The 16,511-nt window shown below is 44.2% G+C and overlaps 1 protein-coding gene across 1 annotated transcript in view; it reads left to right on the top strand.

Annotated features, from left to right (window-relative positions):
• The window catches only part of SCFD1 (sec1 family domain containing 1), a 393,314-nt gene that overhangs the window by 126,938 nt on the left and 249,865 nt on the right, over positions 1 to 16,511 (top strand). Inside the window, exon 12 of the mRNA XM_053697938.1 lies at positions 6,256 to 6,346. Within this exon, the coding sequence (XP_053553913.1) occupies positions 6,256 to 6,346 (91 nt within the window). The remainder of the gene's footprint in view (positions 1 to 6,255; positions 6,347 to 16,511) is intronic.

Below are 16,511 nucleotides of genomic sequence, written 5' to 3'. Positions count from 1 at the left end.
GACAGAGACACAGAGGAAGGGGGGGAAGACAGAGACACAGAGGAAGGGGGGGACGGGGCCACAGAGGAAGGCGAACAACAGAGCAAGGGGAGCTGCAGAGCAAGGGGAGCCACAGAGGGGAAAGGGCGGGGAGCCACTGAGGGGAAGGGAGGTGGGCTGCAGAAGGAGAGGGAGGGGGAGCTACAGAGGGAGAAGGGGAGCCACAGAGGGGAAGGGGAGCCACAGAGGGGAGAGGAGGTGGGCTGCATAAGGAGGGGGAAAGGGAGCCACAGAGGGGAGAGGAAGGGGGGGAGAGAGAGACAAACACAGAGGAAGGGGAGAGAGAGAGACATCGACTCAGAGGAAGGGGGGAGACGGACACAGAGGAAGGGGGGGAGACGGACACAGAGGAAGGGGGGAGACTTACACAAAGGAAGGGGGGAGACAGACACAGTGGAAGGGGGGAGACAGACACAGAGGAAGGGCGGGAGACAGAGACACAGAGGAAGGGCGGGAGACAGAGACACAGAGGAAGGGCGGGAGACAGAGACACAGAGGAAGGGGGGGAGACAGAGACACAGAGGAAGGGGGGGAGACAGAGACACAGAGGAAGGGGGGGAGACAGAGACACAGAGGAAGGGGGGGAGACAGAGACACAGAGGAAGGGGGGGAGACAGAGACACAGAGGAAGGGGGGGAGACAGAGACACAGAGGAAGGGGGGGAGACAGAGACACAGAGGAAAGGGGGGAGACAGACACAGAGGAAAGGGGGGAGACAGACACAGAGGAAAGGGGGGAGACAGACACAGAGGAAAGGGGGGAGACAGACACAGAGGAAAGGGGGGAGACGGACACAGAGGAAGGGGGGGAGACGGACACAGAGGAAGGGGGGAGACTTACACAAAGGAAGGGGGGAGACAGACACAGAGGAAGGGCGGGAGACAGAGACACAGAGGAAGGGCGGGAGACAGAGACACAGAGGAAGGGCGGGAGACAGAGACACAGAGGAAGGGGGGGAGACAGAGACACAGAGGAAGGGGGGGAGACAGAGACACAGTGGAAGGGGGGGAGACAGAGACACAGAGGAAGGGGGGGAGACAGACACAGAGGAAGGGGGGGAGACAGAGACACAGAGGAAGGGGGGGAGACAGAGGAAGGGGGGAGACGGACACAGAGGGGAAGGGGAGAGACAGAGACACAGAGGAAGGGGGGGAGACAGACACAGAGGAAGGGGAGGAGACAGAGACACAGAGGGGAAGGGGGGAGACAGAGACACAGAGGAAGGGGGGAGACAGAGACACAGAGGAAGGGGGGAGATAGAGACACAGAGGAAGGGGGGAGACAGAGGAAGGGGGGAGACAGAGACACAGAGGAAGGGGGGGAAGACAGAGACACAGAGGAAGGGGGGGAAGACAGAGACACAGAGGAAGGGGGGGACAGGGCCACAGAGGAAGGCGAGCAACAGAGCAAGGGGAGCTGCAGAGCAAGGGGAGCCACAGAGGGGAAAGGGCGGGGAGCCACTGAGGGGAAGGGAGGTGGGCTGCAGAGGGAGAAGGGGAGCCACAGAGGGGAAGGGGAGCCACAGAGGGAGAGGAGGTGGGCTGCATAAGGAGGGGGAAAGGGAGCCACAGAGGGGAGAGGAGGGGGGCTGCAGAAGAAGGGGAAGAGGTGCCACAAAGATGGGGAGCCACAGAGAGGAGGAAGGGAGACAGAGGAGAGGAGGGGGGGGGCGTAGAAGGGGGGGTCTCAAAATGTGGTTCCCCCGAAACTGGGGGGGGGGGGGAAGGGACCCACGAAAATGGTGATGGGCTACAAAAGGGAGACGACCCATGCCACAAAAGGGAGAGGAGGGGGACCGCAAGGAGGAAGGGAGCTGTAGAGGGGAGTAGTCTCACGGAGGGGAGCCACAGAGGGGAAGGGAGCTGTAGAGGGGAGAAGGCTCACAGAGGAGAGCCACAGGGGAGAAGTGTCACGTGGGGAAGGGAGCCATAGAGGGGAGAGGTGTCACGGAGGGGAGGCACAGAGGGGATGGGAGAGGCAGGCTCTAGCTCTTACCTTGTGAGCCGAATGCCCATATATTGCAGCTGAGGCCCCTAGTGTTTAGGCATAGTTCTTTACTCTCTCTAGCCAGCCGCTACACAAGGTCCCCCCAGCTCCAGCCCTTTGTTTCACAAGCCCGCGTGCAGTGTTTAAAACAACTTGCGCTTGGTAAATAAAAAAAATAATAATAAATGGGGGAAAAAATAATAAAAAAACCCCCACAAAACTCTTTTACCAATATTTCTAAGTCGTCCCAGGAAATTCCTAAGTCGTCCTGGACCACTGGATTTTTTATATATATATATATATATATATATATATATATACTGTGTATATTTGTATGTATGAATAAATAGGACATATTATTCTATATGTATAACATTGGCATGTGAAATATTATTATTTCATGTTGGGTTAGCGCACTTGGTTAAACACGATTGGGTTTGCGCAATTTGTTAGGTGTTTTGCAGCTTTAGTTTTAAACATTATTGCCCTATCTTTTCTTGGCCCTGTTTGTCTCCAGACTGTTCTACCCATTTCTACCTCATATACTGTAATGATGAATGTGAAATTAGCAGAATTTGTGTACTTAAATCCCTTCACACAGTGACAACAGATGAACTCACATTTGCTAGTTTGAGGTTTTCTGTTTGATATTGCTTAAGTTTTTCCTCTTCTACTGTCTTCTTGCCTAAACAATACAACTTTTCTTCTTAAACGAGGAGAGTCCACAGCTGCATTCATTACTTTTGGGAAATACAGAACCTGGCCACCCGGAGGAGGCAAAGACACCCCAGCCAAAGGCTTAAATACCTCCCCCACTTCCCTAATCCCCCAGTCATTCTTTGCCTTTCGTCACAGAAGGTTGGCAGAGAAGTATCAGAAGTTTACAGAGTAGTCTCTTATGGAGGGTAGTACTCTTCGAAATGGGACTGGAGTTTTAAGTATTCCTGTCAGCCTCTCAGTGAGATAATGGATGAAAGTTAGTGTCCGGAGATGCAGGGAGAGTCTTTCTGCGAAACTATCCCAACTCATATTAACAGCTCCATAAGCAATCAGCGTTGACGAGTTTCGCTGCCTGCTTTCTTCACTCAAGTCCATGTCAGAAGCGACGCTACTATCTGTCAAACTTGAAGGACCGTGTTACTGTTCCACAGCATAGATTCTGGTAAGATCGTTTCATTTTACTTTCATTGTGGATGTAATGTAAATGATAGAAGACAGGGTCTCAGTGGGACTCCTTTATCTTTATGGAATCAAGGGTTAATATCTCCTGAAGGGGGTTATTGAGCAGTGGGGAACTTAAATCATGTTTGTTATGTGATTCTGTCTGCTTATGTGTAGAAATGTTGGGGCTCATGGCTATTATGGAACGTACAATTTTTTAGCGCTACGCAGTTCTTTTGGACTGGTGTGCTTTTCTTTGGCCTACATGTCGAGCTACGCAGTTCTTGTGAACTGCCGCGCTTTTCTTTTGATCCTTATACTTGGAGATTTGGGGGATTGCTATGCAGTCTCTCTTGCTGTCGCCTACTAGGAGTTTCTTGGGATGATTGTTCATTTGTTAATTCCTTGTGCTATTGTTTTTCCGGGGATGATCCAGTTTGGATCTTTAGAGACTGTCATATTTCTCAATCAGGAATACTTTCTAAGGTTGGAGTTCTGTTCTCTTTTGGCTCCTTATTTTGTCTTCGGACTTTGTAGGTATTATTTCTAGAAGCCCTTTGGGGCTGAGTGACCTGTCACTGGGATACATCTTGAGAGATCAGATTTCAAAACCACATGGGGGTTTGGCAGTGATTGCATCGATTCTGGTGCAATTTTCATTCCAGAGGGAGTATATTGTGGTTGTTCCGCAAGGTTTTGGCCTTTGATACGGCTCCTGGTTTTGGGTGTCAGGATTTTTAACCTAGCCCTTGTCTTTGACTTGGCATTCAGTTGTTCTGTTCCGAGATTTGAATAGTCTTGGATATGTCTGGTATCCGGTAGCAGGTTTGGTCTCCCAGGCCTGGGGAACTCTCCTTATCATATTGGGGCGGTTCCTTTCTCTCTTCTGGAGAGATGGAAGTTTTTTCCTGGAAATTTCTTTTCTAGAATATTACTGAATTCTGTTCTTTCTATTTTGAAGGATCCGGTCTACTGCGCCTACCCAGTTGGCTCCTCCTGAGGTAGTTTCCTTCATCTGTCTCTAGGAGTTCAGTGGGCTGTGTTTTTTCTTGCTGCAGTGTACCCTCCCTTCGGGTTTCTGAGGGGTAACGAGGATAGGTATCCTGGATCCCGAGTTCGTCTCTGGGTGTCTGTGCCTTCTTAGGGTTTCTTTTCCTTGAGAACTAGTGGTTGGAGATTCATTAATGATCTGTGGGCTTTATCGATGGTGTGATTTTTTTTAATCTCTCTGGTCCTTTAGACATTGCCAGTCGCTTCGGTGTTAGGACTGTTAGATCGGAGTAGGGGTCAGGTATTCTGACTGCTCTGTTTGGGCATCGACCACGTATCTTGTCTCCCGTAGGACCCTTACTTAGGTTGGGAGGCTTGTAGTTGGTTCTTCCTTACCCCGTCTTCTCGTAGGGGAGGAGTTTCTCTTGTCCTTTCCAGGGATGTCCTGTTTGGCTAATTACCATGTTTGGACGTTCAGTTGGACTGCCTACTGATGGAAGCCTGCGGCTTTCGTTTGTGGCATAAATGGATGTTACTATTCCGTTTCTGTTCTGCTTCCAGGGATTTTATGAACTACGGTGTTCAGTTTCTCTGTGCTATTTAGCTGTCTTTGGTAAGGTAGTCTTGTTCTTCCTTTTGTGCCTTCTGGGACTTTGGTCAGGTTAAGGCTTTCCTTTGGTTCCTTTTGGATCCATGTATTGCTCTCCTCCGTCGTTAAAGTGTTTTATACGGGACCTTGTCCTCTTGCAGCCTGGTAGCCGCTTTTTTTCGAGTTATGGCAGAGGCTTCTCTCTCTGTTTTGTCCTTGAATCTTCAGGGTTTGTTTTCTGGAGGTTCTTTCTGACCTTATCTGATTCTTCCCTTCTTTCAGTTAGGGAGAAGGTGGTGTGGGAGTCTTTTGTTTCCCTTACCATTGTTCATGGAGAGGTTTTTTGTTTGTGTGCTTCTAATGAGCAGGATTTTTGTGCTCAGTGGAGTCCTACATTTAGAGTGATCTCTAACTGGGATTGTTATGGTTCTCGTTGATGGGCAGTTGCCTTGTTCGCTTTCCATACTTTTGTTCTTCTGCTTCTGTTGAAGTAGTTTTTTATCGGGAGTCCGGGTTGTGTCAGGCTGTGGTGCCATCAGAATGGGCCAACTTTTTGTTCCCGCCCGTTTGCATTCAGTGTCCTCTATAAGCTTGGGTATTGATTTCCCAAAAGTAATGAGTGCAGCTGTGGACTCTCCCCGTTTAAGAAGAAAAACTTAAATTATGCTTACCAGATAATTTTCTTTACTTCTGACGGGGAGAGTCCACAGCTGCCGCCCGTGTTTTTGCCTTAATTTTTTGTTCTTCTGGCACATTTTTTTCACCCTGATATTTCTCCTACTGTTCCTTGTTCCCTTAGCAGAATGACTGGGGGATGAGGGAAGTGGGGGAGGTATTTAAGCCTCTGGCTGTGGTGTCTTTGCCGCCTCCTGGTGGCCAGGTTCTGTATTTCCCAAAAGTAATGAATGCAGCTGAGGACTCAGAAGAAAAGAAAATTATCTGGTAACCATAATTTAAATTTTATAAGAATGGACGCAGTGAAGTTTTTGCCTTTCTTAAAGATGCCATTTTATATTATCTAAAAAAAATATCTGGGGGGCAGGTGCAAGCTAGATGGGGCAGTACCTGGATTGTCTGGGCAGTAGGGCATAAATAGGAGTATAATAAAGGAAAGACACAGCTTAGTTTAGAGCGGTTTATTTAATTAAAGAATGACTGGGATCTCAGCTATGTAAATATTGAGAATCTAGTTTGTTTAGAATTTTACTAATAATGTTATTATGCATGTGAAAGAGCACTATCAAAACACTGTTTTTGCATGAGAAAAGATAAGAGCTGTTTAAACACATCTGCACCCTATATTTCTAAATGTTGCTGTATCTTCTCTTGCCATGCCATGCCTTTACTTGTCATCATTTTTCCCATTGCTAGACTCCTACCTGATTTTTCCTTCTAAATATTGACTAAATATTGACTTGATGGATGTCAGTGTTTGAGAGCACTTCTTTAATTAAACTGTTCTAATTTATTTTGTGTTTTTGTCTTCTCAGTCCCTTTCCTGAAGTGGCTGAGGCAGTACAACAGGAGCTGGAATCATATCGCACACAAGAAGATGAAGTTAAACGACTTAAAACCATAATGGTAAGGACTACTAAATACAGCTTAGTGCAAGAGGCCTTATCAGTTATTTTATGGAGTGCTTTACTTGTAGAAGTTTATAAAATGTATAAATGACAAAGCAAACATGTACTTGATCTTTCCTAGTGAAAGTAAATTACATGAAAATATATAAAAGAAGAAATCCACTATACATAAAATGAAATTGCATAAAGAACCCTTAAATATGAATATTTGTAATTCACCAGTCCAAACACAAATCCCAGTAGCATGTAAGCAGGGAAAAAAGACTAAGATGTGCTAAAACCACTAGAATGGAAGAAATGCAAGGCCCCATAAGCAAACATATTGCAGATCTCGCATGGAACAATAATATGATTATCATTCTAGTTTTCCATTGTAGGTAAACTAGGCCACTCAATGTTAAAAACAAAAGGCTTAATTTCCAGCACACTATTACACTATGCTTACTGGTTTATGCTGGATCATATGCAACACTAGGCTACAGAAAAAGGGACCCACAGGATGAACATTACAGAAGTAAAGACTATGCTGTTTCTTTCCTAAGATACAGTAAGTCCACGGAATCATCACTTATTGTTGGGAATATCACTCCTGGCCAGCAGGAGGCAAAGAGCACCACAGCAAAGCTTTAATATGTTACTTCCCTTGCCACAATCCCCAGTCATTCTCTTTGCCTTCGGTGCAAGGAGGAGGTGAAGTTTTGGTGTCTAAAGAAGATTTCACTTCAATCAAGATTTTATTATTTTGAAAACCAGAGTAGGCTTGCTCTGACCTTTCCTCTCAAGATTGGGTCTAGCTGTACTCCACGTTAGCCTCTTCAGTAGGGCAGTGGTGGCTTTAAAGCAGTTAGGAAAACGCAGCAAGGCCCACCTTACAAGTTCCTAACATATTTGCTGCCCATGGTATAGAAAGCCAGAGTAGGTTTACTCTGTTTCTTTCTTTTACCTACTGGTCTCTATGAGGAGCAGCATCCTCTCATACCTAGTAAGCTGTCGTCCTGCCGGACGGCTAGATGCAGGTAAGTGCTTTTTTGTCTTCTATAACTGCTTGTGGGAGACTGGCACTTTGAAAATTTGTCCTGCAATATTCATTGGGACACAGTATATCCTTAGCAAGGATGTCATAAGGGCAGGGTGTAGGCACTATATATATATATATATATATATATATATGTGTGTGTGTGTGAGAGAGACTGCTGGTTACCTCTTTAATGGAGGCTTATTAAAGGGTTAACTTGGTTGAGAATAAGGTATTTGCCCTTATTTTAATTCCCTTTGAAAAGATAGTCCCTTATTAGTTATGCGGCTCTCTGGACCGTAGACTGTTTTGAGAGATCGGGAAGCAGCTTATTAACGGTTGCGTTTTCTTTTTACCCAACTCGAGACCTACCACTCTAAGTAATATACAGAGTGGTGCTGTCTTGTCAATCTTTTCATGTGGGACTGCTAGAGGTTTTTTTGGTATAAATACCATCCTGGACTCGCAAACAGGTATTTCTTTGGAAGGAATTTTAGTTTTGTTCACTGCTGTATAAGTTTTTTTTCGAGCGCTGGAGTAAGAGACTGCACGCCTATTTTCTTTAAAGATGTTATGGCTCTGCCTTCTCCTTTACGGAGCGGCGCCATTTTCTCCTCATACTGGGCTTGCCTCCATAACCCCGATTCCTTCTCCTACTGGGAAGGAGTGGCGGTTTTGTTTGCAGTGTCAGGGTCCCTGTTTGAAACTAACAGCCTGCTATTAGTTTTGTTTTTTTGGGAAGCAGGCACTTATGACAAATAAAGCGCAACTACATTGCCACAGCTTCTCCTCTAAGGTCCCAAACCTTAATGGCTCCACATATAGTGCCCTGCGTTTCCTCTCAATCTCCTGGAGGAATTTAATTGCATACGGATTTTGATGCACAGGTATCTTCTGCGGTATCTGCAGCATTTTCTGTTTACTTTCCTATGTTAAGCGAACATGTAAGAGGAATTTAAAAGTCTCAGATAGTAGGTGTCTGTCCTATCTATGGCTGCATAGGTTACCCTTGCTTATAAGCCTGATGAGGAGGATGTGTTGGTAGCTCTGAGGGCGAAGTCTCAGATTCGGACAGTATAATTCCTTCATCTGATGCTGAAGTTGTATTCTTCAGATTTAAGCCTGATCACCTTTGTGTATTGTTATAGGAGGTTATGCTTTCCTGGGCGACTTCGATACGTCTGTCGTCGTCAACGTTAAGTAATCTAGTTAACTTAATAGTTACTTCAATGTTCCTTTCTCTGTGAAAGTGTTTTCTGTTCCTGAACGTACATCAGGGATTATTGCACGGGAATGGGAGAAGCCAGGGATACCTATTTCCCCGCCCCCTGTTATTAAAAAGTCTTTTCCTGTCACTGCCTCCATTAAAGATTCAGGTGCACGGTGCCTACACTGGCTAAGAGTTCTACCCCTTTGGAGGATAGATGCTCTTTTAAGGACAAAGCTGGTGGTTTATTTGAAGATCAATGACAACCTGCAGTTTGTATTGCCCCTGTGTCAAGTGTGGCATCTTATTGGTACAACGTCTTGTCTGATTCAGTTTTGGTATAGACTACGTTGGAGAAGTTCCAAGACCGCATTAAGGCTCTCAAGGTAGCCAATTCCTTTTTTCTGAGGATCTTGGTCATTGCATGTTCCTCTAAGTCAAAGCTTATGGTGCTCCCTACAAGGGTAAGACCTTGTTTGGACCTGGTCTAGCAGATATAACTTCTGATATCTCGGGTGGAAAAAGGGTTTTTCCTATCACAAGATAAGTAAGTCAGACCTATAGGACGTCAGAGTATTTTCGTGTCCTTCATAGTTTCAAAGGAAATCTTCCTATTCCAAGCAGGAACAGTCCAAGTCTTCTTGGGCAACCGAATGGTCTTGGATCTAGGGAAAGCAATCGAAAATATAAGCAGCTGAGTTTAACTCAGCATGTAGGGTTTGTCCCTGATCAGGAAGCCCTCTGGTGGCTCAGTGTTAAGTCACTGAGATGCAACATGAGAGACCAGAGTTCAAGACCCCATATGGGCATGACAGGTGGCTTTTAGGGACAGACTTTTATCTGTTTTATCAAACCTGGATACTAGATGTCCCAGATTGGAGTTGTGGACATGGTATCTCGGTGTTACCTATAGATTTTTCTGCAGTCCAGTTAAAGAGAGACTTTCTTATGTATTCAGGATAGTTCTAGTTCCTGTATAGGAACAGGGCCTAAGATCTATTTAAATCTTTTCGTGATTCCCAAAGAATATGGGAACTTTTCGGCCTATTTTAGACCTGAAGTATCTCAACAATTCTTCTCAGGATGCTATCCTTCAAAATGGAAACTACATGGGGTCAACTAGAGTAGCTGTGTGGCTGTCATAACCGCCTAACGCCCCTTAGGTTGGGAGATTGAGTCCCGCTGTGGGCGTCTGGTTTTGAAAACGACCATAGACCTGATGGATACTTTCTTTCATGTCCCTTTTCTCAGGAATTATCATAAGTTCCTGAGTTCCTCTTTTCTAGACTTTTCAGTTTGTGGCTGTGACACTCTTTTTGGACTTATTGGTTCAGGCGTCATCTTTCAACAAGCATACTGAGATCTTGTTGTCTTTTTACATTCCCTCGGGTGGAATGGGAATCTGGAAGAGAGTTCCCTTGTTCCAACTACAAGGGTAGTCTTTTAGGGACCTATTTATTAAAGTTTTTTTCTTCCCTCTGACCTCTCGCTGTATTTCTCTTTTCTTGTCTCCATTGAAGGCTCTTCTGTTATACATGCTCTTCCAATGGAATGGGGTCATTTCAGTTCTGTCTCAGAGATAGATCTAGGAGCAGTCTGTGACCCTTTAGAGGCGCAAGGACTATGTACTCAAAAGCAGTCTGCTGTCCTCATAAACTTCTGGAGTCGGAGCCATTTTCAAGGTTCTTATGGATCAACTTCAGTTGTCCTTAGCCCAGTTTATCTGGTTTCAGTCGGACAATATCACCTCAGGGGCTTACATCAACCACCAGGGAGGGATTTGGAGTTCCTTAATCATGAAGGAGGTGGCTCGGATTGTTCAGAGGGCAGAAGCTCACATTTGCTGTCTATCTGCCATCCACATTCCAGGAGTGAACAACTGGGAAGCGGAATTCCTGAGCAGACAGATTTTTTATTCTGGAGGTGTTCTCCTCTTAACCCTCAAATGAGGGGTGCAGGAGTTGGATCTGATAGCGTATCGGCAGAATGCCAAGCTTTCAAGGTACGGTTCAAGGTCAAGAGAGCCACAGGCCGCTCTCATAGAATGCTCTGGCGGTCCCTTGGGATTTCAGGCTGGCATACCTGTTTCCTCTGTTTGTTCTCCCTCCACGAGTCATTGCTCGTATCAAACGAGAGAACGTCAGTGATTCTAATAGCCTTCTCTGTCCTCCCAACCTCCTAGGGGTGTTTATTTACCTGGGGTTTTTGACGCTCAGATTACCTCTGCAGTAACAGCGGCTTTGTCAGCTTTCCCTTCTTCAGGTAACCTTAAGAGAAAATCTAAACATTTGACCTTAATAAGGTTTCTGACCCCTCTAAATCTGCGCTGGTCAACCTTTCTCAATTGTCTGATGAGGAAAATCCTTCGGTAGCTTCTGAAGGTGAAATTTCAGACGGACTCCTTGGCGGTGAAATCTTCAGAATCTGTTCTAGTTACTTTGGATGACTCTGAACCTTCGGTTCCTGCCAACCCTAAGACGTCTTCTAAGCTGGATAGAGTTTGATTCTCCTCCTTCTGATGTTTTTCCTGTTCCTGGGAAAATTTCAGAAGTTATATCACAGGAATGGGATAAGCCAGGGGTCCTTCCCCTGTTTTTAAAAAGATGTTTCCTGTTGCTGACTCTATTCGAGACTTGTGGTGCACCATTCCTAAGGTAGTGCTATTTCTACTCTAGCAAAGAGAACTACCATTCCTATAGAGGATAGTTGTTCTTTTAAGTATCCTATAGATAAAAAGCTGGAGGCTTATTTAAAAAAGATGTATGTCCATCAGGGTTAACAGTGGCAACCTGTGGCAAGTATTGCCATGGTTGCGGGAACAGCATCTTATTGGTGTGATGCCCTGTCTGATCTGATTTCAGAAGAGACTACTGTAGAGGAGATCCAAGACAGGATCAAGGCCAATACCTTTATCTGTGTTGCCAATATGTAGGTAATTAGACTGGGAGCTAAGATATCTAGCTTCACTGTTTTAGCTTGCAGAGCTCTGTGGTTAAAATATTGGTCAGCTTCTTTAAAGGCCAAACTTTTTGCTTTGCCCTATAATGGTAAATCTTTGTATGGACCTGGTCTGATGGATGTCATTTCAGAGATTAAGTGTGGAAAAGGATCTTTCCTACCTCCATTACAGGAAGAATAGACCTAAGGGTTGTCAGACTTCTAATTTTCGTTCCTTTCAGAATTTTAAGGGACAGAAGTCCTCCTCTTCTTCATCCAACCCGGACCAATCAAGGTCCTCTTGGAAATCCATCCAGCCCTGGAACAAGGGAAATCAAAACAAGAAACCTTCTGCTGACTCTAAATCAGCATGAAGGGTCTGCCCCAATCCAATTTTGGATCAGGTGGGGGGCAGGCTTTCTCTTTTTCGACAGGCTTGGATATGCAATGTCCCAGATTCATGGGCTGTGGACATAGTATATCCCAGGGTTACAAAATAGGATTCAAGTCTTGCTCTCCAAGGGGCAGATTTCTCCTATCAAGACTATCCTCAAACCTCAAACTATCTTTAAAAGAGGGAGGGCTTCTTAAATTGCGTAAAGGACCTATCCTCCCTGGGAGTTATCGTACCAGTCCCGTCTAGAAGAACAGGGTCTTGGATTCTATTCAAATCTATTTGTGGTTCCCAAAAAGGAGGGAACTTTTCGACCAATCCTAGATCTCAAGTGCCTCAACAAATTCCTAAGGGTTCTGTCCTTCAAGATGGAAACTATTCATTCCATTCTTCCATTGGTTCAGGAAGGTCAGTTTATGACGACCATAGACCTGAAGGACGTGTACTTACACGTTCCCATTCACAGCGATCATTACCATTTCCTAAGGTTTGCCTTTCTGGACAAGCATTTCCAGTTTATTGCTCTTCCGTTTGGTCTTGCCACAGCTCCCAAAATATTCACAAAGGTTCTGGGAGCTCTATTGGCAGTGATCAGAGCCGAGGGAATTGCGGTGGCGCCTTATCTAGAGGACATCTTGGTTCAGGTATCCTCTTTGCAACTAGCAAAATCTCATTCAGAGGTGTTGTTGTCTATTCTACGTTCACACGGATGGAAAGTGAATCGGGAAAAGAGTTCTCTAGTTCCATCTACAAGAGTAATTTTCCTAGGGCCAATTATAGATTCTCTGTCCATGAAGATTTTCCTGACGGACGTCAGAAAATCCAAACTTCTGGCTTCTTGCCTCTCCGTCCAGTCTGCCTTTCGTCCATCAGTGGCTCAATGCATGGAGGTGATTGGTCTGATGGTGGCTTCTATGGACATCATTCCTTTTGCTCTGTTCCATTTGCGACCACTGCAGCTTTGCATGCTCCATCAATGGAACTGAGATCATTCAGATTTATCACAGGTAAAAATCTCGGTCCCCTATCGAGACTCTCTTTCATGGTGGATTTCCCAGGAAAATCTATCTCGGGGGAACTTGTTTCCTGAGACTGTCCTGAGTGATTGTGACTACGGATGCCAGCCTGTCAGGCTGGGGAGCTGTTTGGGGTTCTCTGAAGGCTCGGGGCCTGTGGTCTCGGGAAGAGTCCTCTCTTCCCATAAACATCCTAGGATTGAGAGCAATCTTCAATGCCTTGACAGCTTTGCCTTAATTAACTTTAGTCTGGTTTATCAGATTCTAGTCGGACAATATCACCTGAGTGACTTACATCAACCTCCAGGGAGGGTCTTGGCATTCCTTGGCCATTAAGGTGGTGACTCGAATTCTGCAGTGGGCGGAAGCGCACGATTCAAAAACAGAAAAAAAGCTGAGCCCAGGAAAGCACTAATAAGCATTTATTAATTTAGCAGCAGGTAAAAAAACAATAAAATTATACTTGCAAGTACAGAACAAACGGTATAAGGCGTTTCGGCCTAAGCTGTCATCAGATACCTAAGTATTAACTCATACTTTAGCCTTTTATAGGCACCTGTTTGTACTGATTGGAAACGTCTGTCGGTCATTGGTAGAAAACACGCATACACCCTTTCACTCCCTCATAGGTGAATAACCCTTATAACTTCCTTAATGCATTAAAATATATGACTAAAAAGTGAACTCAAATGCTTTTAACAAAACTATTCCTTACGAGTGCAAAGTTTTATACTTTCAGAAATTCTTTTACCTCAATATATCAAAATATGTTTTTATATATATATATATATATATATACGCATACGCAATTGCATTTGTTTACACTTCTCCAATGTTAAACATTTAAGTGTACATTCTTGTCTAAGAATAGCAAAAATACCCATGCACAAAATCGTATACTGTATAATATAAATATCTCAAACATATCGAAAATACATATGAAATTCAAATTGGTTCCTATCCCCATAGACGTGAGACAGCTCCCACCAACCCATAAATAGGTTGGCGTAAGATGGGGCAAATTTTGCCCCCATCGCTGTCCCACGTCTCTGGAGATAGTATTCCCCATTAAACAGAAAATAATTGTGGTTGAGAAGGAAGGTTATAACGCTTATCACAGTCTTTAAAATTGTCATCAAAATTAGTGAATCTGTCAAGGAAAAATCTAACTGCTGTTACTCCTTTGTCATGTGGGATTGCAGAATACAATCCCACGACATCTCCCATCAGCCAATAAAAACCTTTTTGCCAAACCTCCTCATCCAAAAGTCTCAAATGTTTGGTGTCTCTTATATAACTGAAAATCAACTTAAATAATGGTTGTAACAAAGAATCAACCCATGTTGACAGTTTTTCCAAGAGAGACCCAATTCCTGAGACTATTGGTCTTCCTCTAATGTTCTCCAGGGACTTGTGTATCTTAGGAAGATGGTGAAGAATTGAAACCACATGGTCCAAAACATACAAAAAATCAAAGGTAGGTTCATCAATGTAACCCTCCTCCCTACCATCATCCAAAATATGATACACAAGCCCCTGGAAGACACTTGTGGGGTTGCTAGACAATCTGCAGTACACCTGATTATCCTCTGTCGCTTAGCTTCCTTAATATACTCATTCATCCACATCACCACAATATTTCCTCCTTTGTCTGCCTGTCTGTAAACCACTTGTTCTCTCTCTATGAGAGTTTTCAATGCTTCTCTGTTTGAAAGTAAGATTTGATTGAGTTTTTTTGGTTGACAAAAGGCTGTGCAAACTCCTGAGGTCCGTCTCAACTCGATGATGAAACGCCTCCAAAACACCTCCCCGAGACTTAGTCGGGTAAAAGACAGATTGAGGTTTAAAGCTCGCACTTCCTCTTGTTATTCCAAAATTGTCTTTATAGGTTTCCAATTCCAAAAGAGACATATAGAAGCTCACGATCTGCCATCCACATTCCAGGAGTGGACAATTGGGAGGCAGATTTCCCAAGCAGACAGACCTTTCATCCCGGGGAGTGGGCTCTCCATCCGGGAGTGTTCTCAAGGATAACCCTCAGTTGGGGGGTTCCGGAGTTGGATCTGATGACGTCTCGTCAAAACGGCAAGCTTCCAAAGTACAGATTAAGATCAAGAGATCCTCAGGCCACTCTGATAGATGCTCTTGCGGTTCCTTGGAATTTTGGTCTAGCATACCTATTTCCGCCGTTTGCTCTTCTTACACGAGTCATTGCTCTTATCAAACAGAAGAGAGCGTCTGTGATTCTAATAGCTCCTGCTTGCCCTTGCAGGATCTGGTTCGCTGATCTGGTACGGATGTCATCTCCACCTACTTGGAGGTTACCTCTGAGGAAGGACCTTCTAATTTAGGGTCCTTTCCTCCATCCAAAACTAGATTCTCTGAAGCTGACTGCTTGGAGATTGAACGCCTAGTTCTAGCTACACGTGGTTTTTCTGAAGCGGTCATCAAAACTATGCTCCAGGCTCTCAAACCTGTTATTCGCAAACCTGTTACTCGCAAAATTTACCATAAGATATGGCGTAAATATCTTTATTGGTGCGAATCTAAGGGGTTTTCCTTGAGCCGGGTGAGGATTCTCCGTAATTTGTCTTTTCTTCAGGATGGCCTGGAGAAGGGTTTATTGGTCAGTACTCTAAAGGGTCAGATTTCTGCAATATCTTTCTCCTGTTAAGTGTAGTCAGTCCACGGGTCATCCATTACTTATGGGATTATAACTCCTCCCTAACAGGAAGTGCAAGAGGATCACCCAAGCAGAGCTGCTATATAGCTCCTCCCCTCTACGTCATACCCAGTCATTCTCTTGCACCTAACTAATAGATAGGATGTGTGAGAGGAGTGTGGTTATTAAATTTAGTTTTTATTTCTTCAATCAAAAGTTTGTTGTTTTTTTTTTTTTTTTTTTTTTTTTAAATAGATTTTTATTGAGGTTATGCGAAACATTACAGCTTATTTTGAGTAACATGTCATAAGTCAAACTTAAAATGGTACAATACAATTCAATGATTACATTATAGATATACAAGATTCGCATTATAATATATGCTATACAGAATGCTGAAACCTCTTTTTCTTTTTAACATGGGCTAAACAAAGTCTGTTCCCTCACCTGATATTATAGGCAACTATTGTGCTTTGAAAAACGTGTAATACATTCTAGAGAGGGGAATTTAAGTTACTGTAACGGTCCCTGCAAGACCTGTAATCTTAGATTAGTTTATTATATAGATATACATATATAGCAGTCAGGGTTACAGTATATTTCACAATGGGAACAACAGGTAATGTATAGTTATAACTTATGAAATAAAAATTTTTAGGATGCGGTATAGGCAAGATTAACCGCTTAATTCGACCTCCAGATCAAGGAGGTATATTAGGCATAAGTGGGGGGGGGAGGTTGTTACTTAGATATAGTATGAGAAACAGCTTATGTTCAAGGATAATAATAAGTTCTATGCTTGTAGTGAGGGGCAAGGACAATTATGGTATGATGCCTCTAAATACTAATGTTGAAATGTTGCTAGACTATTAGTCTATATAGGGAGACTCACGGGAGACCATTTTTGCTGTTGGTGGTACAGGACCAGCCTG

Source organism: Bombina bombina, chromosome 1 (assembly GCF_027579735.1).
Source record: "Bombina bombina isolate aBomBom1 chromosome 1, aBomBom1.pri, whole genome shotgun sequence".
NCBI classification, from domain to species: Eukaryota; Metazoa; Chordata; class Amphibia; order Anura; family Bombinatoridae; genus Bombina; species Bombina bombina.
This window is presented reverse-complemented; position numbering and strand designations above follow the sequence as displayed.